The sequence below is a fragment of the Leucoraja erinacea genome, chromosome 12 (genome assembly GCF_028641065.1).
Source record: "Leucoraja erinacea ecotype New England chromosome 12, Leri_hhj_1, whole genome shotgun sequence".
NCBI classification, from domain to species: domain Eukaryota; kingdom Metazoa; phylum Chordata; class Chondrichthyes; order Rajiformes; family Rajidae; genus Leucoraja; species Leucoraja erinaceus.
The window spans coordinates 36,273,743-36,301,064 of record NC_073388.1 but is presented as its reverse complement, the minus strand read 5'-3'; the positions used below and the strand labels follow the sequence as shown (position 1 = coordinate 36,301,064).

The following is a 27,322-nucleotide window of genomic DNA, read 5'->3' as shown; positions in this document are numbered from 1 at the left end:
AGATACAAAGTGCTGGAGTAACTCAGTGGTTCTTCTTCCATCTGAAGAAGGGTCCCGACCTGAAATGTCACCCTACCAGAACATTCTATGATCAGGTGAATTGTCTTTGCATGGAAGTAAGGACACCACACTTAACATCGATCTATCAGTGGCTCTTGAGTTAATTTAAGGAATTTGTGGACTGAAGTTGACTTTTTTGTTGTATTCATGATTATAAACTATGAATAACCATCACAGTTAAGGCCACCTTTAGAACAATTCTGACAGTTGTATGTTATAGCTACACAAGTTTAACCTATAATGAACAATGTTAATTGAAGCTGATTCAGAATGTTAACTCTGTTTCTCTTTCTACATATCAATTTCCAGCAATTGCTGTTTTGAGTTACACTGTTAGTTTTAGGGTGTCTATAGCTGCACACTGCCTGGGATGCCTGGAAGAGAACAAAATTGGATATTAAAATATAATGCCAGTTCTCTTACTTGGCTTCCCAGGACATCTAGTACCTCATGGACCCATAATTGTTCATAAAATACAACATGGCATTTTGAAATTAGGCAACCCAAACTAGGCAGCATCATTAGCCAATGCCAGTTGCCAATGGGGAATGGAGATATTTTCCTTATCTGGGATGTATTGCATTCTTATTTCCACTCCATATTGGAATCACATATTTCCATCAACTCACAATTGTTTTACTTCTTGCAGGAGGCCAAAGGAATTGCTCCACCTCGCTCCAGGCACCAACCCACCATTCCTTATTTTCAATGGAGAATTAAAAACTGATTTTATCAAGATTGAAGAGTTTCTTGAAGAGACTCTGGCTCCACCCAGGTATAGGAAACAAATCATAATATAAATGCAGCTATAATTTTTATTTTAAGTATTAACTTCAACACATTGAGCTAGACACAAAAAATGCCAGTACATTTGCCAATGGGAAATCTGGAGGACCGCTAAACTTTTTGATAGGATTACAAAAATGTGACTCGTGTAGAATTAATTTAAATAGGTGGTTGAATTCAGTGTGCTGAAGGGTCTGTTTACATGTTGTATCACGATAATATCATGTTGTATGATAATAAAGCATAAGAATGTAAATGGGGTGCAGTAAAGTTCCAAAAATTCACCATCTGATTATTTGGAAATCAAAGGGTTCAGAGTCTTGATCACCAATTCCCACACTCTCTTCAACACCAATTCCAACACTCTCGTAATGAAAGATTTGACTACAGTAAACCCTCGTTATAATGGACCCTAAGGGGATGTGGTGTCCGTTAGTTCCAATTGCCCACTGTAACTGCTCACTGTAACTATGGGATTATTATTGTATAAATAGTAGTAAAAAAACAGCTACAGTTGCTCGATAATGCATAACAGAATACAAAACGTTGGAATAACTCTGCTGGTCAAGCAGCATCTCTGGAGAACATGGATAGATTATGTCTTGGGTCCTGACCCTTTTTCAGGCTCACTGTCTGGAACTGGACCTGGAATGCAAAGGTTCCCGCGGCAGAAAGCTCCCACAATGCACCACGGAATCGAACAAAGACAGACTCTGCAGCCGCTGCGAACAACCCATTGGGCCGTTGAAAACAATAATGGCTTCACTGGGCGCCGTGTACAAAGACAGACCCGTGCGGCAGCAGGCCGGGTTCACCACAGCAAAGAAAGACCCAGTGGACTGTTGCCTGCGGGAGAAGCTCAGAACCGTCCAAGCACAACCCTGAAGACCAGTGTCGAGGAGGATGGATTCACCGGTGATGACGGCTGCGAGGAGTGGGCCGGTAGGAAAGGATTTGGGGTATTGCCTTCATCACATTGGTCGGCTGTAGGAGATGCCCCCGGGACACAGAGGTAGTCCGGCGAGGAGAGGGACGCCCATTCACCAGCCGAACTGATTGAGGGCGATGGAGGAGGCCCTGCATCAGCCTGGGGCTTACTTGGATTGGAGGCACTCCAGTACATCCAGCATGTTGACCGGATTGTCAACTTTGGGCTTTTTACATTTGTAACTGGTGCCAAAATATGGCGACATATGTGAATGAGCTATGCAAAAAGAATTTCAGTGTGCAGTGAACTATCATTGAACTATTGAACTATTGGCAACCCAGTTCCATTGCTTCCTTTATTTTCTGCAAAATCTCACTGTTTCTTATACTCTTTTAAAAAGTACTGGGGCATTATTTCCCATGCTCTCGTTAAACTTACCAGGTTCACTTACAACTTCATTATTCTATCAATTTCTTAATTAATATATAGAGGTCCCTACTCATCTCCAAGTTTGTGGACGACACAAAGTTGGGTGGCAGTGTGAGCTGCGAGAGGGATGCTATGATGCTGCAGGGTGAATGGGCAGATGCATGGCAGATGCAGTATAATGTGGATAAATGTGAGGTTATCCACTTTAGTGGCAAGAACAGGAAGGCAGATTATTATCTGAATGGTATAAGATTGGAAAAGGGGAGGTGCAACGAGACCTGGGTGTGTTTGTACATCAATCATTGAAAGCAAGCATGTAGGTACAGCAGGCAGTGAAGATAACTAATGGCTGCTCTTGAAAAGGAGGCACAGTTGTCTTTCTTACAGTTTGGCTTTCTTCCCAACCAATTGTTCAAGTGCTTTTGATTGCAACATGCGCCTCAATTTAGTTCAACAAAGAAACTGACAAGTTACTAAAGAACTTCATTGCGAGAGGATTTGAGTTTAGGAGCAAGGTTGTCCTACTGCAGTTGTACAGGGCCCTGGTGAGACTGCACCTGGAGTATTGTGTGCAATTTTAGTCTCCTAATTTGAGGAAGGACATTATTGCTATTGAGGGAGTGCAGCTTATGTTCACCAGGTTAATTCCCGGGATAGTGGGAATGTCAAATGATGAAAGAATGGGTCAACTGGGCTTGTATGCATTGGAATTTAGAAGGATGAGAGGATATCTTATAGAAACATATACATTTTTTAAAGGATTGGTCAGGCTAGACGCAGGAAAAATGTTCCCGATGTTGGGGGAGTCCAGAACCGGGGGTCACAGTTTAAGAATAAGGGGTAGGTCATTTAGGACTGAGATGAGGAAAAACCTTTTCACCCAGAGAGTTGTGAATCTATAACCATATAATATAACCATATAACAATTACAGCACGGAAACAGGCCATCTCGACCCTTCTAGTCCGTGCCGAACACGTATTCTCCATACCATAGAAAACATATTGTCAGATTGCATCACAGCTTGGTTTGGGGACACTGCTTAGAAACATAGAAAAACCTGGTGAACCTACGTGGTGGTTCGCACAACCTGTGGAATTATCTGCCACAGAAGGCAGTGGAGGCCAATTCATTGGATGTTTTCAAGAGAAAGTTAGCTATAGCTCTTAGGGTTAAAGGAATCAAGGGATATGGGTAAAAATCAATAATGGGGTACTGATTTTAGATGATCAGCCATAATCATATTGAATGGCGGTGCTAACTCGAAGGGCCGAATGGCCTACACTTGCACCTATTGTCGATGTTTCTATGTTACTAGTGACGTTGCAACACTGAACCTCCTTTCAGGAAATGAGGTAGGCCAGGTGACCAGAGTGTCAGTGGGGGAGCACTCTGGAACCAGTGACATAAGTCTGCTGTTTTAAAGCAGTTACTTCAAACTGTCTTAGATCATATATAAATCACATACTTTATCACTACTGTTTAGGACAGAAATACAGCAGTGTCTAGATCAGCCGGCCAAGTGAGCCAATGAATAGCTGATTGATTTTAATTCAGATTTGTGTGAGATGGTGCATTTTTGGAAGTCGATCCCTGGCAGGAACATTTCCTATTGCAATAGCTCTAGCTGCAGATATCAGATTTGAATAGACAAATGCTGTATAAATTCATAACTCTATGGGAACTACATTTGGTTATGAGGAAAGAGGTAGTGATTAACATAATAAGATCCTTCCCTCCAATTTCTTTAGTTTAAATCCCCCCTTTTCTCTTGCCTCTCTTTCCTGTGCCCCACCTTAGTGTGCACCAATTTCTAGTCCTATCCCACTCCCATTTCCACCTCTTTTCCTTCCATTAAAAGGTCAGATCTCCACCCGAAATATCCACTATTCCTTTACCTCCACAGATGCTGCCTGACCGCCAATTTCCACCAGCAGGTTGATTTTTGCACTAAATTGTTAATGATACACTATCCTCTTCCATCAGGTACCCACATCTCACGCCTCGCCAGCCAGAATCATATGCCGCTGGCAGTGATGTCTTTGCCAAATTTTCAGCGTACATCAAGAACACAAGTAAAGCTGCCAATGAAAGTAAGATTCACTGTCAAAATGAATGAACCCAAAACTTAGAGTTGTGACACAAATTATAGATGCAACAGACTGAATGCAAAATACACCAACTCTTGAGGGGTTAACAAATTGAAAACATAAATTTAAAATGTTAGTTTTAGTAACATTGGGGGATGCTAAATGCTGTGGGAACACAGTCAATTCTTGCTAATTGGCACATATTCCGAATATTCACTGTCCAACTAGTTTGAATGTAATGGATTTTAATATAACATAAACATACTTGAAATCAAGCACTTCATATTCCGACACCAACACGTTTTCCCGAAACCAATCATTAATTCAGCATTATATGTCAATCCTTGATCTGACAGTCAATGCACAAAACAAATATTTCATGCCTCCAACTCTTTATTCAACTCATAGCTGATCAAATGAATCTATCATTGCCCAATCGATTCTTAGTTGTTACAGTAGATCAGTTTACCATCCTTCTTAAGTGAAGTAATAACTTTAATACAGAAACTGTGAATCACGATTATAACAATACACTCTCTTGTTTTCATAAGCAATTTTTATTCATGAAAAGCATTAAACTGCATCTATGCGTACATTTTTCTCATGTTCATCTCTGCATTTTTTTGACAAAAAAATAACGGAGAACATTTATGATAAACTGATAATTACTCATCAGATTTGTGTTTATATTTGAATGAAGTGTAAATTATTTTATAAACCATACAAACCTCTCCAAACAATGCAGAGTGGAAGACCATGCAATTCAGTAACCCAACAAGCGCACACAGAAAAATGTCCCTGCAAAAGAAAAAATTGTGGTGGCTCCCAAAGGTCGCGCCATCATACTGTCGAACCCCTCGGCCCAGGAGTGGTTCAGTCCGGAGGCGGTCCTTAATCAGAGGGTTTAAAGGCAGGGGTTTGGGTGCCATCTTTCTCTCGTTTGGACCTCCCTACAACCAGGAGGAACATAATTAAAGGTGCCTCTCAAAATACTCGACTCATCTCTTCCTTTTTGAGACCCACGCACCACATTGGTGACCCCCGACGCTCCATTGTCATCATGATGGAGGTAGCAGAAAGCTCTACCACCTCACACGCCGGCCCGGCCCTGTCTCTGGACGCGGTCTCGGTGAAACTGCCCAACTTCTGGACCACCCGGCCGCACATCTGGTTCCAGCAGGCGGAGGCCCAGTTCAACCTGGGGGGCATCACGGTCGATGCCACCCGCTTCTATTACCTGGTGGGGACCCTCGACCAGGACACGGTTGAAGAGGTCACGGACTTCCTCGCATATTGATAAATATCTCGGCATTAAGGAGCTCCTGCTCCAGATTTATGGACTAAGCAGGATGGAGCGTGCTGCTAGGATCCTGCATATGGAGAGCCTAGGCGACGACGGCCATCAAGCCTCCTAAAGGAGATGGTGGCCGTGCCTGCTATTCAAATATACTTACCTCCATCTGATGTCAGCCTAAATCCGTCTGCAGCTAACAGACGCCTCGTTTGCCGACCTCAGGGCCCTCGGGAGGCGTGCCGACGCGCTGTGGATGGCGCGCCCTGATGATGTCAACGCTCTGGCCGTCAGCAGCCACGGGGACGCACTGCATTACCGCGTGTCACTGCATATGCCACCATGCCTCACCACGCGCCATGCGCACGTCATGCGCGGCAACCAATTTTTAGGATGTCGCGTAAATGACGCCCAAGTGGGACAGGCCTTTAAGCAGCAAACCTCTAGCACTTTCCTCCTTACTGTATTACAGTGGGCAGACACAGGGGTCAAAGACACAATTAACCATGGTGGTATTCCTTGCAGAACCATTGCCCACAATTAAGCACACACTGCTTTTTTTTTTTACCATTTCTTGACTCAAACAACTGCAGAGTGTTTCCCAGCACACCCTCACATGGCTAACTATGCCTTCTTTGGCTCTTTGTAGAATTTGAGAATGCTTTGCTGAAGGAGCTGAAAAGATTGGACAACTACCTGAAAGAGCCCCTTCCTGATGAAATTGATGCCAATAGTACAGAGACGGTTGTTAGCTCCACGAGGAAATACCTAGATGGAAACAAGTTCACTTTGGCAGACTGCAATCTGTTACCTAAGCTTCATATCATCAAGGTAACATTCAAATATCATTCTTCAATGAACCAAAGTAAGTTATGTTTTCTCTATATTGTACAAATGGAATTAGAGAAGAGAGCAGTTTCAATTTAATGTGAAATGCAAATATCCATTTATGGGTTTTTTTCGAATCAAATTTTTTTAAAGAGCAAATCAATGGAATTTATTAGTGATTATTTTTGAAAACAAGAGCAATCATTCTACTTGTTTACAAACATATACGAGACTCTGTCTGCCAGAACATGCATGGGCTGTGATATCCCTGGTCACTGTGCCGAAGGAAGAAAGACGTGGAACCAGCTTCATACGCACACCTATAGAGCATGGCATGACTTGCACTGATATAGATTGGATGGCTGCCAAGATTATCAAAAATGAATAACCTTTCCTTCTCCCTGTGAAAAGTCATGCATGGACCAATAATCATAGAATCATGGAAGCTCTTTGACCCAACTTGCCCATGTCAACCAAGATGCCCCATCTACATTAGTCCTACCTGCCTGCATTTAGCCCATATCCCTCTAAACCTTTCCTATCCATGTAATTGCTCAAATGATTTTTAAATGTTATTATACATCCTGCCTCAACTACCTCCTCTGGCAGTTCGCTCCATATACCTCTGTGAAAAAGTTGCCCCATGTTCTTATCAATTTTTTACCCTCTCATGTTAAACCTATGTCGTTAGGTTCTTGATTCCCCTACTCTGCGTAAAAGACTGTATTTACCATTTCTACTCCCATCATGACACAGCTTGATAAGATCACCCCTCATCCTCTGGTGTTCCAATCAATAAAGTCGTAGACTGCCCAACCTCAGGCTAAGCTCAGGCTCTTAAATCCTGGCAACTTTCTTGTAATTCTTCTCTGCAATCTCTCCTGTTTACCAACATCTTTCCTATAGTAGGGTGACCAAAACTTAACACAGTGCTCCAAATGCGGCCTCACTCAACATATTGTACAACTGTAACATAACATTCCAATTTATATACACAATACCCTCACTGATGAAGGACAATGTACCTAAAGCCTTCTTGACCACTGTATCTCCCTGCAAGTAGACAAAAATGCTGGAGAAACTCAGCGGGTGAGGCAGCACCTATGGCGCGAAGGAAATTGGCACGTTTCGGGTCGAAAACCTTCTTCTGCCTGTAACACCACTTTCAAGAATCGAAGCACCTCGATCTCTGTCAAACCATTCACAGTGAAGGTTTTACCTTGGTTTGACTTTCGAAATTGTAACATTCACACTTATCTGCATGAAAGTACATTAAGCATTCATCAGCACATTTGCCCAACTGATCAAGATCCTGCTATAATTTTTGTTAATGATAATTGCTATCTATGATACCCCCCATTTTAGAGTAATCTGCAAATGTACTCATCATGCCTTCTACATTCTTATCCAAATTGTTGATATAAATCACAAACGGCCCAGTTCCAATCCCTGAGGCACACCACTGGTCACAGGCCTCCAGTCCTAAAAACAACCTCTGTTTCCTTCCATATAGCCAACTCGCTATCCAGTCGGCTCGCTCTTCCTAAATCCCATACAATCTAACCTTACAGAACAGCCGACCATGCAGAACCTTATCAAATGCCTTGCTGAAGCCCCTGTAGACAATGCCTATGACTTTGCCTTCATCAACCATTTCTGTTACTTCTACATTTTTAACTACTGGGGCTGCCATGTCCATATCCATAACTATTTTTAATTTAATAGAGCAGTGGTCAAGCAGTCTCTAAAAGGCTTGCCCATGCACACTTCAGTCACTTGCTCTTCCCAATTTCCTAAGAGAATATCAAGTTTTGCCCTCCCCTGTGTATGCCCCTTGGCATATTGCCTGGGGAAACTTTGCTGATCATATTTTACAAACTCCACACTGTCTAAGCAATGGGTCGGCAACCTTCGGCCCCCGAAATCATCCGGCCCGTAGGCAGCTTTTTATTCCCACAATCATCCGGCCCGCCGAGCGTGGCCGAGCGCCGTCGAGCGCTAAGCGCCGAGCTCTGGCTGTACCGCACCCTGCGCAAAGCCACTGGCACCTTCTGTGAACACGTTGTAGTGACAGATTATTATATCGTTCAAGGAATCTTTCCTCTAGCAACTATGATTGAAGACAGGGGTTAGGAGATTTTTGAAATGCATTTACGAGCTCTCCATGAGACATCCCATACCATCCAAAGATAAATCTTCAAAACACAGTCCTTTAATTAATAGTTTCTTTATTGTCGTAGTAAAAACAATAAGATATTCATCCGAACTTCTTCTTGTTTAAGTACATTTTGATCTTACTCTCAGTCAAACTCGTGCATGGTGGAACTCGTTCATGGTCGAAAACTGTGACCTCTCCCCCATGCTTCCCCAAACTAAACTAAACTAAAGCTAATTACTAGCGCGTCTCTGCGGGAATCCCAGCCGCAAACACGCCTCCAACTATGTAAAAATCCCACCCACATAATTACAGGCAGATACAATTTAAAGTAACTGGTTATAGTTATAACATACTGAGTTAAGTTAAATGGCTACTACACACATTTAAGAAAGAACTGCAGATGCTGGAAAAATCGAAGGTAGACAAAAATGCTGGAGAAACTCAGCGGTGAGAGATGCAAGGATTGCATGAGGCTGCCTCACCCGCTGAGTTTCTCCAGCATTTTTGCCCACCTCTGTGATCACGTGATTTGACATCTGCCATCCGGGGTGGGATGGAGGTGGGATCCATGTATTCACGTGAGAGATGTAGCCCGCCATCCGCTCACAGACATGCGTCTTGGCCCCTATGCAGGACAAGGTTGTCGACCCCTGATCTAAGCCCTTCGCACTATGACAGTCCAAGTCATTATTGGGAAAGTTAAAAACCCTACTCGGCTAACCTTATTAATCTTGTAGCTGCCTGAAATCTCCGGTCATATTTTTAATTCCCATTGACAATTTGGTGGCCTGTATTAAACTCCCAACAAGGTGATCATTCCCATTGCATTTTGCAGCTCCACTCATATTGTCCCACTGAATGAACCATCAGTAACGTCATCTCGGACTATTGCCGTGATATTCTGCTTAATCGATAAAGCAACACCCCATTTTCTTTTACTTTCACCTCTATCTCTCCTGTAGCACATGTACCCTCGAATATGAAGCTGCCAGTCCTGTCCATCTCTTAGCTAAGTTACCATAAAGGCTACAACATCTCAGTCGCATGTACTTGTGCACACCCTGAGTTCAGTCAGGTCTTTCACATTAAATCAAATGTAATTCAGTTCAATAGTCCTTCCTTGCTTCCTTGCTCCTGCCTATTCTGTCCAATGACCTTTCTTTCATCACCATCCAAACTCACTTCCAGCCTCTCACCTGCCTTAAGCCAGCATCGCAACCTACCTCCCAGCCAATCCAGTTTCAACCCATTCGTGTATCACTAGCAAACCTGCCTGCCAGAATATTGGTTGCACTTCTGTTCAGGTGCAACCCATCCCTCTTCTACAGGTTACCTCTGCCACAGAAGGGATCCCAATGGTCCAAAAATATGAATCCCTGTCCCCTGCACCAACTCCTCAGTCACACACTAACCTGTCCTATCTTCCTGTTCCTACCCTCACTAGCATGTGGCACCGGGAGTAATCCTGAGATCACTACCCTGGACATCATACTTTTTAACCTTTTGCCTAACTCCCTAAATTCATTTTGCAGAAGCTGGTCCCTTTTCCTACCCATATGTCATTGATGCCAAAATGCACAACAACTTGGAATAACAAGTGGCTGATATTGTTGGCATTAATTAATTGTCAGCAGGGAGAACCTTGAGCTACTATAATTGCAGGAAAAACTGGATACTCTGAGGATCTTCTGCTTGGAGAGTTTAGAGTGTTTAGAGAGTTTATATGTGTAGAGTTTGTTTCATGGTCACCTATTATCTATCTATGAGATGTTCTCCTTGCCTAATTTAAGAATTTCCTGAAGCACACTATAAAGCCCAAACTTCAACTAGCTTTGTGGCATTGTCAGCCAAGCGAGTCACTAAATTCTGAATTCCCACTGACAGCTGGAAGAATGGAGCCCATAACAGCTTAGTTTGAAGAGGGCGGGTCAATGTGGAAGGCCGCCAACAATCCCAGAATGAAGACCACAGGCAAACTGGGAAGCAGAATGTTCCACGGCTTCCACTGGGCACATGGTCCTCGGTCTCCTAGAGGAAGCCCCCCTACTCACAAATTAAACTTTACTCCCACACTATAGCCAAGCATCATACAGAGACAGACCTTGCTGTCTCTCCTATTTTTCAAGATGTTGACCATCATGTGGTATGATAATTCATGTGGTAACTCAGCACGTGGGAAGATCAATTGTAGTTGAGGGTATTAAGTACATTGACTCTGATTGGCCTAAGTGTTTAGTTAAATGTGTTGCTGGGTAGCCATGTTTACAATTTACAAACTGGTTGGATTATAAACATTTCTCAGAAAATGTACTTGTATGTATTTGCTTCCTTCAATGCTAAAGTAACAATGGCTGTGTCTGGGCTACTCTGCAGGTGGCTGCAAAGAAATACCGGAATTTTGAGATTCCAAAGGAAATGTCTGCACTCTGGCGTTATCTGAAATATGCAAATGAACGGAATGAGTTCAACCAAACCTGCCCATCCAATGAGGAGATTGAAAGGGTATACGCTGACATTGCCAAAGAAATGCAATGAAGATAACTCACTCACCTCATACTGCAGTCCCATCATCCAATTCTATTCCTCAAACAGAGAAGTGGTGGGGAAATCTGTTTCACTTCCATGTGTTCACAATGCAAATCTAGCAAGACGCCTGTTAAATAAGGATTTGTTACTCTGTGATATAAGCACTTAATCTATCCTGATTCAATTGATACGGTCCATCCAATCATAAAATTACTCTTTGGGAGAACGTTGTAGATTCCGTTTGTTACAGATCAAAACATCACAAAAAATAAAAAATAAAAACAAGGATAGTAATTGGCATAGAGCTTGTAATCTCCCTCCGTCAGTGTACGTAAAAGTGTACTTACCCTTAAAGTGTGTTTATTTTCCTATAATTGGACCTTTTGATCATAAAACCACATATATCCACTTTATCATGGGTAAAATCCAATTCTACTGTGTAGTGCAATGTAGCACTGATCAGAAAAATACATACTGAACTCGTCTAGCTGACTATAAACAAATTGCTTGGGGAACTTTGCGGGTCAGGCAGCACTGGGTTGTGACTACAGTTGTCAGGATGTCATCTGTCCATTTTTGCTCAATATACCAGCATCTGCACTCTTATGTATCCCTCTTAATAGGAGTTAGTAGTTCATACAATGTACATTAAAACAATCTTATTCTCTGCTAATTTGGGGCACATTGGAGCTCCATTAATTTATTGGAATTAATGCTTTTTTTTTTAAATTGGAGAGAGAGCTGAGCCTGTCTTACTCACTATCCAACTACCCTGTGTGCTAGAGAAAGCTTTTCTTTTTCACAGAATGTGGATATAACGGCCAATGCCAGCATTAATTGTCCATCCTTAATTGCCCCTCAACTGAGCGGTAGTTAAGACCCTCTGGATTGGTCTGGAGTTACATTCAGAACAGACCATGTCAGGACACCAAATGTTCTCCTCGAAGGATATTAATGAATTAGATCCAACAATATTAATGAATGAGTCCAACTATTACCTACCAGCCCCTGTCTCTACCCTTACCCCTCACCTACCCTCCCCCAACTGATCACATTTGCCATATCTTTTCTTTATTTTTCCACCGATCAACTACCGATCTCTATGTTTACACATTCTGCTGTTCCACCCCCACTAGGCTTGATGTCACCTCTCTACCCTCTGTCCACCCCCACTTCCGTACACTGACTACGTCCCTCCACTGCAAGGTCTTGACTCAAAACATCAACCATTCTGTTCCCTCCACAGATACTGCTTGACCTGTGAAATCTACCATCAGTTTATTTTTTGCTAGGTTTTATTAGCAGTTGAATTCCACACTTGCCGTCATAATGAGTAATTTTTATTTTTATTCCATACTTTGTTTTAAAAATTGGACATGAAATTAATTTACCCAGTTTCTATAGCATGATTTAAACTCATGACGATGAAACAAGTGTCCAGAATTCCCTCCTAATCGAGTAACTTGAAGCCAATGTACACAAAACTATCACTGCATTTTTGCGCGTTGCTGGTAGCTTCAAAATCATACTTAAATAGGCATGAACTGAAGACAACTGAATACACAATGAAATAACCTATACTAAGATTTCAGTAAAGTTCCCTCACAGTGTCAGTCTCATACACTGACATTTCAATTCACATCCTCAAAAATAATTACACAAATTGGAAAGACCATAGTTATGATAAACAGGGCTTGCAATTTCCCTTCACTAATCTAACATGGCAATACATCTTTGCCTACCCTTTACTTCCTCAGTTAGCATTCTAATGTCTGATCAAGGCACATTGTCAACAAACTATGCACTTCAGAATGTTGCCCAGGAGCAACAGAGGGTCATCTTGAAATATTCTCCCCTTGTGATATGGCCACATAATGAAACTTGGGTCAGGTTTTCTTACCCTTCTATCTCCAAACAGTGCTCCGTATGTGAGATGGTCAGACCCTAACTGAATACTAAGTGGGGATATAGAGAGTGTCAGCCTTGGTCTCTCGCGCCTGTCCTAGCCATCCAAACCCTCACGCTGGAGTAACATTATCCTAACAGACAAGATCAAAGGATCACAAAACAGTAAATCCAATGAAAGCCTCAAATTTGTAGGACTTAAAGTTTGCATTTTCAACTTGCTTTTGACATCCACAGTATTTCAGAATGTGTTTGTGTGATCTCAAATACAAGTCTGAGTTGATGATAATATTGTGAATACAGCAAAAATAAAATTGCTTTGGGTTGATACATTGTCAGATTATCCTGAAATAAGATGCATGTCTCCAGATCAGAATATGACAAGTAATGCTATCTTCATGTTTTATTAAGAAATCATTAAGAAATCATATATAAATAATATTTTGACAAATATGTGAATATATGAAAGTTCACCCAACTGTTATGTGCATGTCCATTAATATATCCTAGAAAATATATTGCTTTAATGTAAGTTTGAAACCATGTCATTGTTTTTTTGTTTACTTTCGATATCATCTGATAAATGTATATGCTTTAGATGTGCCTTTTTGTTATGCTAGTTCATCTTACGCCCATTTATAGCCTGACTTTCTTTTGAAGTAAATATTTCCCAATTCCATTTCAGTGGCACGTGTGTTCTTAGTTAATATTCAAGCATTCATTGTTTGAAAGTGAGTGTGCAAGGGAGAATGAGAAGGAATGTGTGTGTGGTAAATTTTGCTAAACAGATTAAGGAGCATTGATACAATTTTTTCACATTAGTAACAACTAGTAACAACTTCCTAGTAATAATATAGCTGGAATATAGTAGGACCTTAGGTTAAGCAGCAAATTCTTGAGAAATATTTTCTATCTTATTGAATTCCTTGTGCTGTGTACTGTGTCACATATTTAGGAAATGGAACTTTAAATTTTCTTCTGGGAAGAAGTGTTTTAAAAGTAACTATAATGCAATGACTTGTGGTAATGGTACCTCAACTTTATGATGGAGCAAAGGATCATGTACCCAGAGACCTTTATTCGTGTCCTTTGCTTCATCAGTTGAGGTACCATATCCACAAGTCTTGCATTATAGTTACAGGTACTTTGTTTTAAAGCCTTTCTTCCCAATAGAAATTTTAAAGTTTCATCTCCTAAATCTGAGTTGTATTGCAAACTATACCCCAGGGAGAGAACATTGTGTTGAGCCAGTCACACTCAAAATAGAATACCAGTTAATTTTCAGAAACTAAATGTAGACCTTTATTGCCACTTAGAATATAATTTATTAACATTTTTATTTATCCTGGAAGATGGTGTAGCATTCTGTAGTCGAGAAAGAAAAACAAGTCACCCCAATAAAACTCTGCATTCTTTCATAAGGAGCAACATAACTGATTTCCATACAAAAGTATTATTTATTGACAATGCATTATCAATATTTAATTACAAAAGTATTTACACATCCATTGGGCTGCAGCCTCTCATTGTATAAGGACAGGAACTTTATTGAGAGATTAGCTCTGACACAGCGTGGCACTGATGATCATGCAGTTGGATGTATAGGTGAAAGTATTGTCAGTCAGAAACACAGTACTTCCAAAAGCAAGCTGATGAAAAAAACAAAAAAAAACACAATAATCATCCTTGCTTACAATTGTGCATTTAAGTAAAAGATAAAACAGGTGAAATGTATTCAGTCCCTTAAATGTTAAACGATCATCACTTAAAAATATAAACTGTTTAATATTTATATATACAACTGGAGAAATAGAATACAATATGATCCTAAAATCATCCCATCGCATTCACGGTGGCACCGTACAATGGCTGCCTCGCCAACAGTCTGCATCGTCCCCTTCTCTCTTTATTCTTTTTGAGTCTACTGTTAAATGTTGTTTTAGTGTATCTTTAGTTTTGTATTATGTAGGTGGTGGATTGAAACTTTTTTTATCCCTATCATCGATGGAGATGCAACTTTTTCCGTACCGTATCTCCGTCTGCACTGCGGCCTAATATCGTGGAGCTGGTGGCCTCTTGCTGGGGATCAACCTTGGGAGCTCCAACCGCAGAACCCTGCAGATTTCACATCTCAGAGCTGGCGGTCCCTTTGCAGGGATGGACCTCAGAAGCTCCAAACGCAGGAGGCTACATACTTTAACATCGTGGAGCTGTGATGCCTTCCATCACAGTGAGGAATGTGGAGGAGATGCTGTGGTGGATATTTGTGTTAAATTTTTATGTGGTTGCGTGTTTTGTTGCTTTTTTGGTATGAATGTATGGCAAATTAAATTCCTCGTATGATTTACATACTTGTTTTGGTTTCATACTTGGCTAATAAAATCAATTACAACTATAATTAAAATTCTCCACCCCCCACCCGTCTGACACCCTTTTGTCTTTTCATCTCAAGCCTTTGCCCCTGATTCCACCCATCTGCCAATCCGAAACATCCTCCCAATCTATCTATCCTGAGGTTTTGTTCCAGCCCCATCTCTTTTCCAGCTTTCTGTTCATTTCCACAATCAGTCTAAAGAAGGGTTCAGAAAACCCAGAAAATCACCTATCCATTTCTTGAAAACCCAGAAAATTGCCTATCCATTTCCATGTACTGGAGAAACTCAGTATGGTCAGCCAGCATCTGTGGAGGGAATGGACAGATGATGTTTTGTGTTAAGATCCTTCTTCAGACTGGTTATATTAGGGGGGAGAAAGCTGGAAAAGGGGTGGGTATGGGACAAAATTTACGAGTGATATGTGCATGCGTGTTATAGTGCCTTATGCATGACATGAAATAGGATGGATGGCTTCGACACAGATGATTCACTGCACACAGAAGCCACTGTGAAGGACAATATAAAAGGAAGCAGTGTGGATCATAACCTGGAAAGCAGACTTTAGGATCAAGGGACAATCCTTCCCTGAGTTGATGCTGGTGAGCCCATCAGGGCAGCACAGTGGCTCAGCGGTAGAGCTGCTGCCTCACAGCACCAGAGACTTGCGATCCATCCTGACCTTGGGTGCTGTCTGTGTGTAGTTTTCACCTGTGGCATCTCACTGTGACTGCATGGATTTCCTTTGGGTGTTAGTGTTTCCTGCACATTCCAAACAAGTGCAGAAGTGCAGATAGGTTAATTGGGTTCTGTAAATTGGCCACAATGTGTAGGGAGTGGATGTGACAGTGGATAACATAGAAGTAGAGTGAACGGGTGATTAATGGTCAGTGTGGATTCCATGGGCCAAAGGGATTGTTTCCATATTGTATCTCTAAACTAAACTTAAGCAATGGTCACTTTTCCAATTCGGGAAAGAACCAGTTACCTGATAAGACCAATGCTTACTTTTGTGCCCAGCTTTGATCCTCTTCCTGAGTCTCCTGAGACACAACATAGGAAACAAATGTGCTCTAGTGCATGATCTCCATGCCACCCCTTGAGTACAGTCAGTGATTTAGCCCCAGCACAACCCTGGTGATTCTCATTGAACTGGCAGCTTAAGAGATCTAACTTCAGTGAGAAAGCGCAAAGGTTATTTGAGACTCTTTTTGTAAAACCTGAAGTTGAAACCTGTTACTGCCATAAGAAGTTATTATTTGCACATTGTGTGGGTAATCAGATCCCTCCAAATCCCAGAGCCCTGGAAGAAGCAGGCAAATGCTGTTCCACGCAGCACCATCACATTATGCTTCCAAGCACAACAAAATAACCCCGCATGATTTAATATTCGCTGGTGGACTAATTCCCAGTCTCTGTCCCTTCCTGACAACCTATCATCATCAACCAAATCTTCTCTATACCCCTAATGATGTTCTTTAGGATAATACATTTCCCAGCTGTTAAATGCTGCCAGCACTTTATAGTTGCAGGTTTGGCGCCTGCTAGTGTTGTGCTGCTGAGCTGAATTAGAGAGGGAGAATCATAAAGACTTGTGAAGTTAGAATTGTTTACTGAAATTTTGTGGGAAAGGCTCCATCATCATTCTTTAATACTTCAAAAATATTTGGAAAATATAAAAGAGTTGATCTTATAGATTTGTCGCATTGCAGTCAGGAATCAGGGTCATAAGGTCATAAGATCATGTGATAGGAGTAGAATTAGGTCATTTGCCCCCATCAAGTCTACTCCACCATTCAATCACAGCTGATCTATCTCTCCCTCCTAACCCCATTCTCCTGCCTTCTGCCGCTGACTTTTGACACCAGTTCTAATCAAGGGTGATTGACCTACCCGTCGCTCAGACACTCACCTCTCTTACTGGCTTTGGGAGCAGCTTGGTCGGACTTTGTGAACCTGCGCTGTTGGAGGTGTTGAGCAGTAGTGAGCTTCCACAACAGCAGCTTCATATCATCAACCTGCACAAGCAATTTACACCAGATATAATAAAAAATATTGTATTCTTTGAAAAACATGACACTTTGGCAAACCTTTATGGTGTCCTGAGTGATCAGATAAGGCTGCTGAACTGGAGTAATGTTCCAGCAGCACATTTCAACATCTCTCTCTGTCTTTAGCAAGGGTTAGCAGTGATGGATGCCAATGCCATGTTCAGAACTAAGGAGTTCATGTTTAGATGTGTCTTATCACATCCTCAAGCTGTTTCTAAGCATTTGTCATCCATTAACTGACTTGGCAAAGTTAAACTAATCTCCTCTGTCTTAACGAGATCTGTATCCCTCCATTGCTTGCATTTTCTCACAGTGAGGTCATGTAGTCAGGAAAGGAAGCTGATGGCACCACCTGCTGTACATGACAATATTAGACAAACAATCTTACATTAAAAAAAGGTACAAAGTGCTGGAGTAACTCAGCGGGTCGGGCAACATCTCTGGAACATGGATAAATGACATTTTTCCTGTGATGCTGCCTGACCCGCTGAGTTACTCCTGCACTTAATGGCTTTTTTTTGTAAATCAGTATCTGCAGTTCCTTGAGTCTGAATCCTATTATTATGTAGTGTTATGTTGCATTTGGATTCACTGAAGGAGAAGATAATAAAAGGTGCTAATTACAACACCCAAATTTCTCGAGCAGTTCCATGTGCAGTCTAAGAATTTTTTTGTCCTAAACCAAGAGACCCTGGGGCATGTGATCCAAATTTGATCACTGAGATAGTTTTAAGAAGGATATTTTGGAACTTAACCTAAGGAAGCTGAATCCAAGCCAGCAACAAAGAACAATCCTCTTAATGTGAATGGTAAGACGATAAGGAAAGCAAAAGTAATCCATCAAAGTTGGTGAACACATCCTGACACTTACCAGATTGGCATTGTCTTCAAGTTTCTCCATGGTACCTGTATAAAATAAATCAATGGAAAAGTGGAGGGTTACTGAAAAAAATTAATGCCAGCATTCTAGACATCCCATCCATTTGACTATGGTTCAAGACAATTTCCAAAACTGTAGATGAGGATTTAATCCACTGTTAGCTTCTTGTCAATAGCAGTACTGTATTGGCTACATTGACAAATACAGAGAATACTTGAAAGTTACAAATCCAGAGTATCAGAGCTAGTTCTAGTCCAAATTTTCCCAAATAAGCAAATACATTCTGCCCTTGGTATCTCTGCCAGGTTCTAGCTACTTGTGCAACAAGTCAATAATTTTGAAAGAACTAGATGCAAATAAATAAAATGATAATTTCCTGTAAACCAGAGTGGGTAGGAAATTATTTATTTTACCTCCCTGCAATTCAATCAGCACCTTGTCCCGCTTCGGAAGCATGGAATAGAAATCAGCAGCCCTCCTTTCTCCAATGGATGATATATCTTTAGATAGGAAGCCCATTGCATCTTCAGCCATTCTGGAGTTGAATTCTGTTAAATATTGTCCAAATACAAATCAACTGTTACATGACAATAATCCAACAAATACCAGAACTAGGGTATAAACTGTGTGATTTGCAGTGGAGGTAACTGTGGAGAAGGTGATGTGTAGCAAGTCAACATGCCATTGATAACTGCATGACTAATTTAGGAGCATGGTGAATCATCCAGGTTGTGCTGCTCCGTCCACCCCATAATAATTCCATGGACCAGTCCTGCTGAGAACTATATTCTGCGCTCTGTGGCTTGTATTTTGCTCTTTCATCAGATGCCCTCAAAACTTATTTTTCCTCACCTTAAAATAATACTCTCTAGTCTTAGGCACCTCTATCATGGGAAAAGTTTATTGCCATCTACCCTATTTATGCCTTTCATAATTTAGTACAACTTTGGTTTAGATTGATTTAAACATAGAGCATGGAAACGGCCCTTCAGCCCACCGAGTCCGTGCTGACCAGCGATCCCCACACATTAACTCTATCTACACACACTAGGGCCAATTTACAACTATACCAAGCCAATTAACCTACAACCTGTTGCGTACAGTTTTGGTCTCCTAATCTGAGGAAAGACTTTCTTGCCATAGAGGGAGTACAGAGGTTCACCAGACTGATTCCTGGGATGTCAGGACTTTCATATGAAGAAAGTCTGGATAGACTAGGCTTGTACTCGCTAGAATTTAGAAGATTGAGGGGGGATCTTATAGAAACTTACAAAATTCTTAAGGGGTTGGACAGGCTATATGCAGGAAGATTGTTCCCGATGATGGGGAAGTCCAGAACAAGGGGTCACAGTTTAAGGATAAGGGGGAAACCTTTTAGGACCGAGATGAGAAAAACATTTTTCACACAGAGAGTGGTGAATCTTTGGAATTCTCCGCCACAGAAGGTAGATGAGGACAGTTCATTGGCTATAGTTAAGAGGGAGTTAGATGTGGCCCTTGTGGATAAAGGGATCAGGGGGTATGGAGAGAAGACAGGTACAGGATACCGAGTTGGATGATCAGCCATGATCATATTGAATGGCCGTGCAGGCTGGAAGGGCCGAATGGCCTACTCCTGCACCTATTTTCTATGTTTCTATGTCATTGGAGTGTGGGAGGAAACCGGTGATCCCACAGAAAACCCACCCAGGTCACGGGGAGAACGTACAAACTCTGTACAGACCGCACCCCTGGTCAGGATTGAACCCAGGTCTCTGGTGCTGTAAGGCAGCAACTCTACCGTTGCACCACCATGCCACCCATTTTTTATGATAATTGAATTTATTTTCCCCTGTCAACCTTTATCAAGTTTACTGCTTAGATTCGTCCAGTCCAAGAAAAACAAGCCCAGCCTATCCAGTCGCCTCATAACTGGGGCATTCAGTCCCAGGCAACATCCTGGTAATTGTCCTCTGTACCTTCTCCAGCGCAATATAATTCAGCCTAAGGTGTGATAACCTGAACTGCATATTATACTCTGGCTAACCAATGTTTCCAAAGTCAAACCAAGAGCACCCTGCTCATATGGTCCATGCCTCGGCTAATGAAGGCAAGCACCTCTAATGCCTTCTTCACCAACCTGTTTAACTGTGCTGATTCAGGGACCGTTGGACTCTTTGTTCCTCAATACACCCTTGGGCTTTCATTCATGTTGTAGGTTTTTCCCTTATTTTACAATCTTCCCCTCAACAAAAAAAAGCATTGGCTTATTCTTACCAGTATAAATTCCATTTGCCCGTCTCAATTTACAAGCTAATCAAAATCAATCGGTTGCGGAAGTCTATTCTCCTCACTGTCAATAGCACCACCAATATTTTGTATTATCATCAAACTTACTGATCACAGCCCTTACCTAACTCATGAATGTATATAACAGCAAAGGTCCCAGCATTGATCACTGTGATGGTCACAAATTGCCAATCATAAAAGCCGACCTCTATCATTACCCTCTCCCTCCCTATCACCAAACTAATTTTGCATCCCATTTAACAACTTGACTTGGATCTTATAGGCTCTAATTTTTGGATTTGTCTCTTACATGGTTCCTTGTCCCAAGCCTTACTGAAGTCCATATAGACTACAACAGAATTGGCCTTCTCCAGGTATTTTACTTCGGAGTCATGTGAGTGACTACGTGAAGAACCCCGCCAGGACGCATGCGTGTCATATCGCTACACGCATTGCAACGAGTCACAGCAGGGGGAACGACGTTCCCCTTAGCGGCAGAATTTGAAAGCCGGGAACAGCAGGTAAGGAGACTGCGTTCCTTCCACTTACCTTACAGGTGGAGACATGGACCAGATCCACGAAGGCTACGAAAAAGCAGGCGGGGGAGAACCGCGGAGTTGCGGGCAGCCAGCAGCAGCAGCCAACGGCATTCCAATCTCCCGAAATGGGAACAGCTGTGCCCGAACTTCGCTCCCGCACCGGCCACGTGGTAGAGCGAAGCAAAAAACCAACAGTCGTTGACTCCGATGAGTCCGACTGAATAGCCGTGAGCGGCCAGTGCCCGTGAGCATTGGGGCTGGTTGGAGCGGCTTCAGGAGCAGCCGCGAGCGGCCTGTGCCCGAGAGCATTGGAGCCGGTTGGAGCGGGGAAACAAGAGCAGCCGTGACGGCCAGTGCCCGTGAGCATTGGAGCCGGTTGGAGCGGCTGCAGGAACTGGAGCAGGAGCGACTTCAGGAGCAGCCGCGAGTGGCCAGTGCCTGAGAGCATTGGAGCCAGTTGGAGCGGCTGTTGGAGCAAATACTCCAAAGTGACAGGCTCCGGGAGATGGAGACTAGTCACAGTGGGCAGCTAGTAAGTCCTACAGCGGTACCTCTTGTAGGGCTGCACAGTGTTTCTCCCTCATCAGAGGGGAGTACAGGGGGTCGATTCTGGGCTGACCCTGAAGAGGGGTGTGCAGAACATACCCCTAGTGCACATGAGGTGCAAGAAAACCTATTGGATATGGTATCCCAGTTTATTCAACCTGACCAAACTGGCCAAAACCTGGAACCTAAAATAGCTGCAAGTATCGACTACTTGTCATTCAACCAGCTATAAGGACAGGCATTATTGGACACCACAGCAACACATTTACCACCAGGGAACTGCAAAACACTGAATATTTCCAGTGTCAACCAGTGTATTTGAAAACAAGTCGAAGCCTCAATCAGAGCCAGGGACTTGAAACTACAGAAAGTTCTGAAAGTCCTAACAGCGGGAATTACGGTTTTCACCCGCACAAATAAACAAAAAAGACATGACACAAGATCACCAGGATGCACTGGCTTTATTTTGCAAACTACCAATACGAGTAAACAGCATTAGGAAGAAGTGCCATCCAACCGGCTTTAGACCCTAATTTGCAGGCCTATGCAGACCTGGAACCTCCAAACCACCAATATTACTATTTGGAGGCAACTTATCAAAAGAGGTAAAAGAACTTGACGAAGAGGGTAAAACCCTGGGGCTCATTACAGCAACGTCTAAAAACTACTTCGTCCAGGAAAAAGCACCACAGTCGGCCAAGACAAACTGGTGAAAGCTCAAAGGCCAGGAACACTCAACATCGGTCATTTTAGGCCATGGCCCAGACCGGCCTTCCCTGGGAATGCGCTAACCCTCAACACCGACCCAACTACAGATCCAGACACCGGCGCCTCAACGTCCACGGAGGATGCCGAAAAAGTAACAAACCTACCAATAGTAACCATGGAGGTAGGTGGGTCTGGTTCCATACGAGGTTGGTGGGAGATTACAATTCTATCTGGATGCATGGAATAAATTAACTACCGACACTTATATTTTCAGAAGTATAGGGTTATACCATAGAATTTATACAAAAACATAATCCTCCAGATCAGCATGTACCGAACCGAATGTTCATGCTTACAGGCAAAGGAAAATCAAAAGCGCATGCTGAACTACAGTGGCCATATAAAAAAGGAGTAATGGAGGAAACCCAACATGATTCACAGGAATTCGAGTCCAAAATCTTTATCATAAACAAGATGGTGGTTGCCGCATCATCATAGATTTGACTAATTTGAATACTTTCGTACTATATATTCATTACTAGATGGAAACCTTAGTTACTGCTAAGCAATTGATTTCCTAGGTTACTACATGGCAAGCATCGTTTTAAAAGATGCTTACTATACAGTACCCATTAGAGGTGAGCACAGATGTTATTTAACACAATGGATCATCTGGGGTTCACCGTTAACTCAGTTCACATGTCAGTGACTTTGCCGAAAGAAAAGGTTGCAGCCTTCATGAAGGCTTGCAGCAAAATCATTGACATCACAAAACCATCCATCAGACTGGTAGCAAGAATAATTGGTATTATAATGGCTGCGTTTCCAGCCACACAAATCGGACCTTTACATTATCAAAAATTACAGAGGGCTAAAATATGAGCACTCAAAAATTATGGGGGTCATTTTGACAGACCAATGAAGCTACCAACAGAGGCCATAATGGAACTAAAATGGTGGAAAGATAACATTAGGCATGGTTCCAATACAAACATTATCAGCTACCCGTCTATGGAACTACAAACTGATGCCAGTGCACTTGGATGGGGTGCTACCAATTCCATCTCCAGCTGTGGGGGAGATGGAATGCACAGGAGGCATCATTATTACAAACACTGTGCATAAACTACCTGGGAATGTTAAGTGCATTCCATGGCCTTAAGTCATATTGTTCTGGGTTATATCACCAGCATGTTAGACTACAAATTGACAACACCACCGTGGTAGCATATATCACCCATATGGGTGGAAACAAATCGACATTATGTGACAATCTGGCCAACACAATTTGGCAATAGTGTATCCAGAGAGAGATATTTGGATATCAGCTACCTACTTACCAGGTAAACTAAATTTAGTGGCAGACAACAGGTCACGCAAATTCAATGAAAACACTGAATGGATGTTGGATAAAAATGTATTTGCTGAAATTACAGCACGGTATGGAACACCAGATATCGACCTATTCGCATCCAGGCTCACACCAGCTATCGAATTATGTTCATGGGAACCAGAACCTGGGGCAGTGGCAACAGATGCATTTTCGCTGCATTGGGGGATTGTTTATTTATGCATTCCCTCCTTTCTGCCTCATCAGTCGGGTATTTAGGAATATACAGCAAGACTCCTCGTCTGGTATTTTGATAGTACCCGATTGGCCTACTCAACCATGGGTCCCGGTGATACTCGACATGGTATTAGAACCATGCATCACCATCCATCATAGACCTAATTTACTGGTTCATCCCGCAACAAGGGGAAGTTACCCATGTCATAATTATATAATCCTATTAATTTGTAGAGTTTGAAAGCACCTCAACTACACCTGGGACTGACAGACCGAACAGTGGATATTATTTCAGCGGCAAACAGACTGTCTACCAAAAAAAACAGGACTTGGTGTCATCAAGAAATGGGAAGTACTGTCACAACAATAAACATTACCCACAGATCTATGAACATCCCGTCTGTTCTGGAATTTCTGGCAAGTCTCCATTACGATGAGAGGCTCAGTCATTGTGCCATCAACTGCGCCAGAAGTGCTCTGTCAACATACCTGTGGCAAGGAACAGAGCGGCATTCTGTTGGGACACACCCTGGTAACCAAACTCATGAGGGGCATTTTTAATGTTAATCCCCCATGAACCAGGTACTCCCAAATATGGGATGTGAGCATTGTACTGACCATGTTAAGAAACTGGTCTCCAGCTACAGCTCTGTCCCTACAGAAACTGACTATGAAAACAGTCTTGCTGATGGCCTTGGTTACGGCACAAAGGGTCCAGTCACTACAGAAACAAAGGTTGGACAACATGATTACTTCATCTGGAAATTTAACTTTTCACATCAATGAATTAGTCAAACAAAACAGACAGGGGTCAGCAGGCCTAAAAACAGAATTCAGGGCCTACCCGACAGATAATCGTCTCTGTATTGTAACACACTTACTATTATATATGGAGTATACTAAGGTCATCAGAGGGAAAGAATTGTCACTTTTAATCAGCTACAAACAACCACTCAAAACAGTGACAGTCCAGACCATCTCTAGATGGCTAAAACAAGTCCTAATAAAGGCTGGAGTAGACACTAGCATTTTTAAATCTCACTCCACCAGGGTTGCAGTTTCCCCTGGTTTCCTCCCATATCCTAAAGGCTTGTTGGTTGGTAGGTTAATTGATCGGTCATTATAAATGGCCCCTCGTGTATAGGTAGGTGGTAGATTGTGGAGAAGTTGACTGGAATGTAGGGAGAATAAAATAGGCCTCAACAGCAGTCAACTCCATTCTGGGGGTGTAACCAACATTTCCATTGAGCAGGTTCCACACTGACCTTGCTCACCTGCTCCTTTATGATCAACTGATAACCACCTCCAGTGGCAGACTGGGGTTTGTCTGTGCCATAAGACACTGAGGTGACACAAACATCGCCAATGGACATTTAAAATTTAGCCACAGATAACTCTTCAACAGAAGTGAATTGCTTAAGAGAGATTTCCTATTATTTTCAAAGCCAGGTGTAATTACTGCAGTTGTTTTTTGAATAGATAGCTCCCACATGATCAATGACAAGATGATCAGTTTTGTTAAAGTTATTCGAGGAAAGCTGGTTCTTCTTTTCTTGCTAAGAGGTCATTAATTTCTAATTAATACCTAATCTGAAAGATTGTGTAGCAGTCCCTCCGCTCAATATCATGTCCTCTAATTTAACAGAAGTTAGCCATTGCTGTATTATTACAGATGATGTATCAGTTTTATTTAAATGTTTTAACAAATATAAAGAGGAATCTGCTTTATTTTCTCAGCAGTTCTTAAAAGGAAAATATAATCTTAAACTAGTGCAAAGTCCCAAGGATCAAAGCATAAATTTCTCCTGCCAAACAGTTGTCTTGGTTTTCATTACCCAATTATGCATTTATGGTAAAAAGCAAGAACCAGTCATACGCCTAAACTGTTAAAATCAAAGATTATTGCAATGAAAATCAAACAAAAACATATTTAGAATGTTTCAATAGGCAGCCAATGTGTCGATGCCATCTCAGTTCTTTACAGCATGCATGTTGAATTTAGATATTCTGTTTTGTGACTTCAACTTTCTAAGGAATAAAAACCAACAGCTGAATGAGAAAGAAAAACAATGAACAACAATGGATAGGTGTTTCTAAATATCATTCTGTGCAAAACGGTCAAACATTTTGGATGAAACAGCAATCTTCCAGGTGAGCTTGCAATTTCAACATTAGAATTCAATTGGAAATTGCATTATTTCCACTGCAAAAATAATGAATTTAAATAAATATTTGCTTATTTACGTTAACTTCCCTTGAAATTTCTGCATTGTCAATGTCCCAATAATAAAATTGTTTAGTCAGTTCTGAGATGGAAGGAATTAAGAATTCCTGCAAATATTAGGAATAATTCTTCTGAAAAAGCAACAAATTGTGTGTTTATGAGACAACTCTGAACAGTTCATTCTGGCAAGACAAGATGGACATAATGGCTCCAATCTCCAATGTCCAGTACAAGTGTCAGCTCTTTTTCATCTTGAGATGACTTAACAGTTACTTAAATGGAGCTGGCATAATTTATAATCTCAGACGTGGTGTTGTGCTTGCAAACATTAATATAAATAAAACCAGAAGCACTCAACAGATCAGGCAGCATATGTAAAAGAAAGAAGGTTGAAGAATCTTCATCAAAAATGAGAAAGAGAGAAAACAAGTTTAGTGTTCTCTTGACACTTCCATAAGCAAGACTCCCATTTAATTTACTGAAAACAAATGAAGCTCTCATCTCTGTTGTATCCTGATGCCCTGAATGTGGGAGGACTTGGCCAAATCACCGATTAATCTATACAAAACTTCAGTAATATTAAAGTTACCTTCTGCTGTTGCTTTGCTTACCTTCTTGTGCCCTGGAGCTCTCAGGAGGGACAGGAAGAGCTTTGAATGGACTAGCTGCTGACAGAATAGCCACAGCACAGATGAACGTCCAAGTGTACATGATGCCTTTGAGGTCTGCTCACTCTCAGACCCTCCAGCCCCTGTTTATAACTCTCCGGGGCCAATCGATCTCCTTCCAATGCCTCCTTTTTCATGTCACCCTTTGTCGTTTGCTTTAGCACCATTCCGTTCTGTAATTAATGTTGGTGACAAGATCAGACGTCAGAATCTTCATGGGAAATGATGAAGGCTCTAAATCTCTTGTTGTCATATCTTAAACAGGAAGAGTTCGCAAATGTTTACTGATATTTACAATTCCTGTCTTATCCGTTCATCAATCTGTATGAGGGGTATTTTATATTTTCTTAACACTAACATAGTTGTGGCAAAAGACACAATTACAAATTGTAAGATAAATTAATTCCCTGGAGTGTGGACAAGGTAGTTGACCATTTAGGGGCTTAAATATTATTACAGAATTTCCATTCAACAAAACACTTATAAAAAGATTTTCACCC

The 27,322-nt window shown here is 41.8% G+C and overlaps 2 protein-coding genes across 4 annotated transcripts in view; one reads left to right on the top strand and one right to left on the bottom strand.

The window, feature by feature from the left end:
* clic2 (chloride intracellular channel 2) overlaps positions 1 to 14,720 on the top strand; it is an 18,817-nt gene extending 4,097 nt beyond the window's left edge. The window contains exons 3-6 of one of the 2 annotated variants that reach the window (XM_055643925.1): positions 710 to 835; positions 4,188 to 4,294; positions 6,232 to 6,447; positions 10,942 to 14,720. In XM_055643925.1, the coding sequence (XP_055499900.1) occupies positions 710 to 835; positions 4,188 to 4,294; positions 6,232 to 6,447; positions 10,942 to 10,970 (478 nt within the window). In that variant the 3' untranslated portion in view covers positions 10,971 to 14,720. The remainder of the gene's footprint in view (positions 1 to 709; positions 836 to 4,187; positions 4,295 to 6,231; positions 6,448 to 10,941) is intronic. The other variant, XM_055643923.1, reaches the window with a different exon arrangement.
* On the bottom strand, positions 14,526 to 27,322 carry urp1 (urotensin-related peptide 1). 2 transcript variants are annotated; one of them, XM_055643927.1, is made up of 5 exons: positions 26,766 to 27,322; positions 18,716 to 18,850; positions 18,294 to 18,328; positions 17,284 to 17,389; positions 14,526 to 14,648 (listed from the first exon to the last, which is right to left on the bottom strand). In XM_055643927.1, exons 1-5 carry the CDS (start codon positions 26,863 to 26,865, stop codon positions 14,617 to 14,619), a joined length of 408 nt encoding a protein of 135 aa, XP_055499902.1. In that variant the 5' UTR covers positions 26,866 to 27,322; the 3' UTR covers positions 14,526 to 14,616. The 2 variants fall into 2 exon arrangements, with proteins under 2 accessions (XP_055499902.1, XP_055499901.1); XM_055643926.1 differs by lacking the exons at positions 14,526 to 14,648; positions 17,284 to 17,389 and having other exon boundaries at positions 17,412 to 18,328.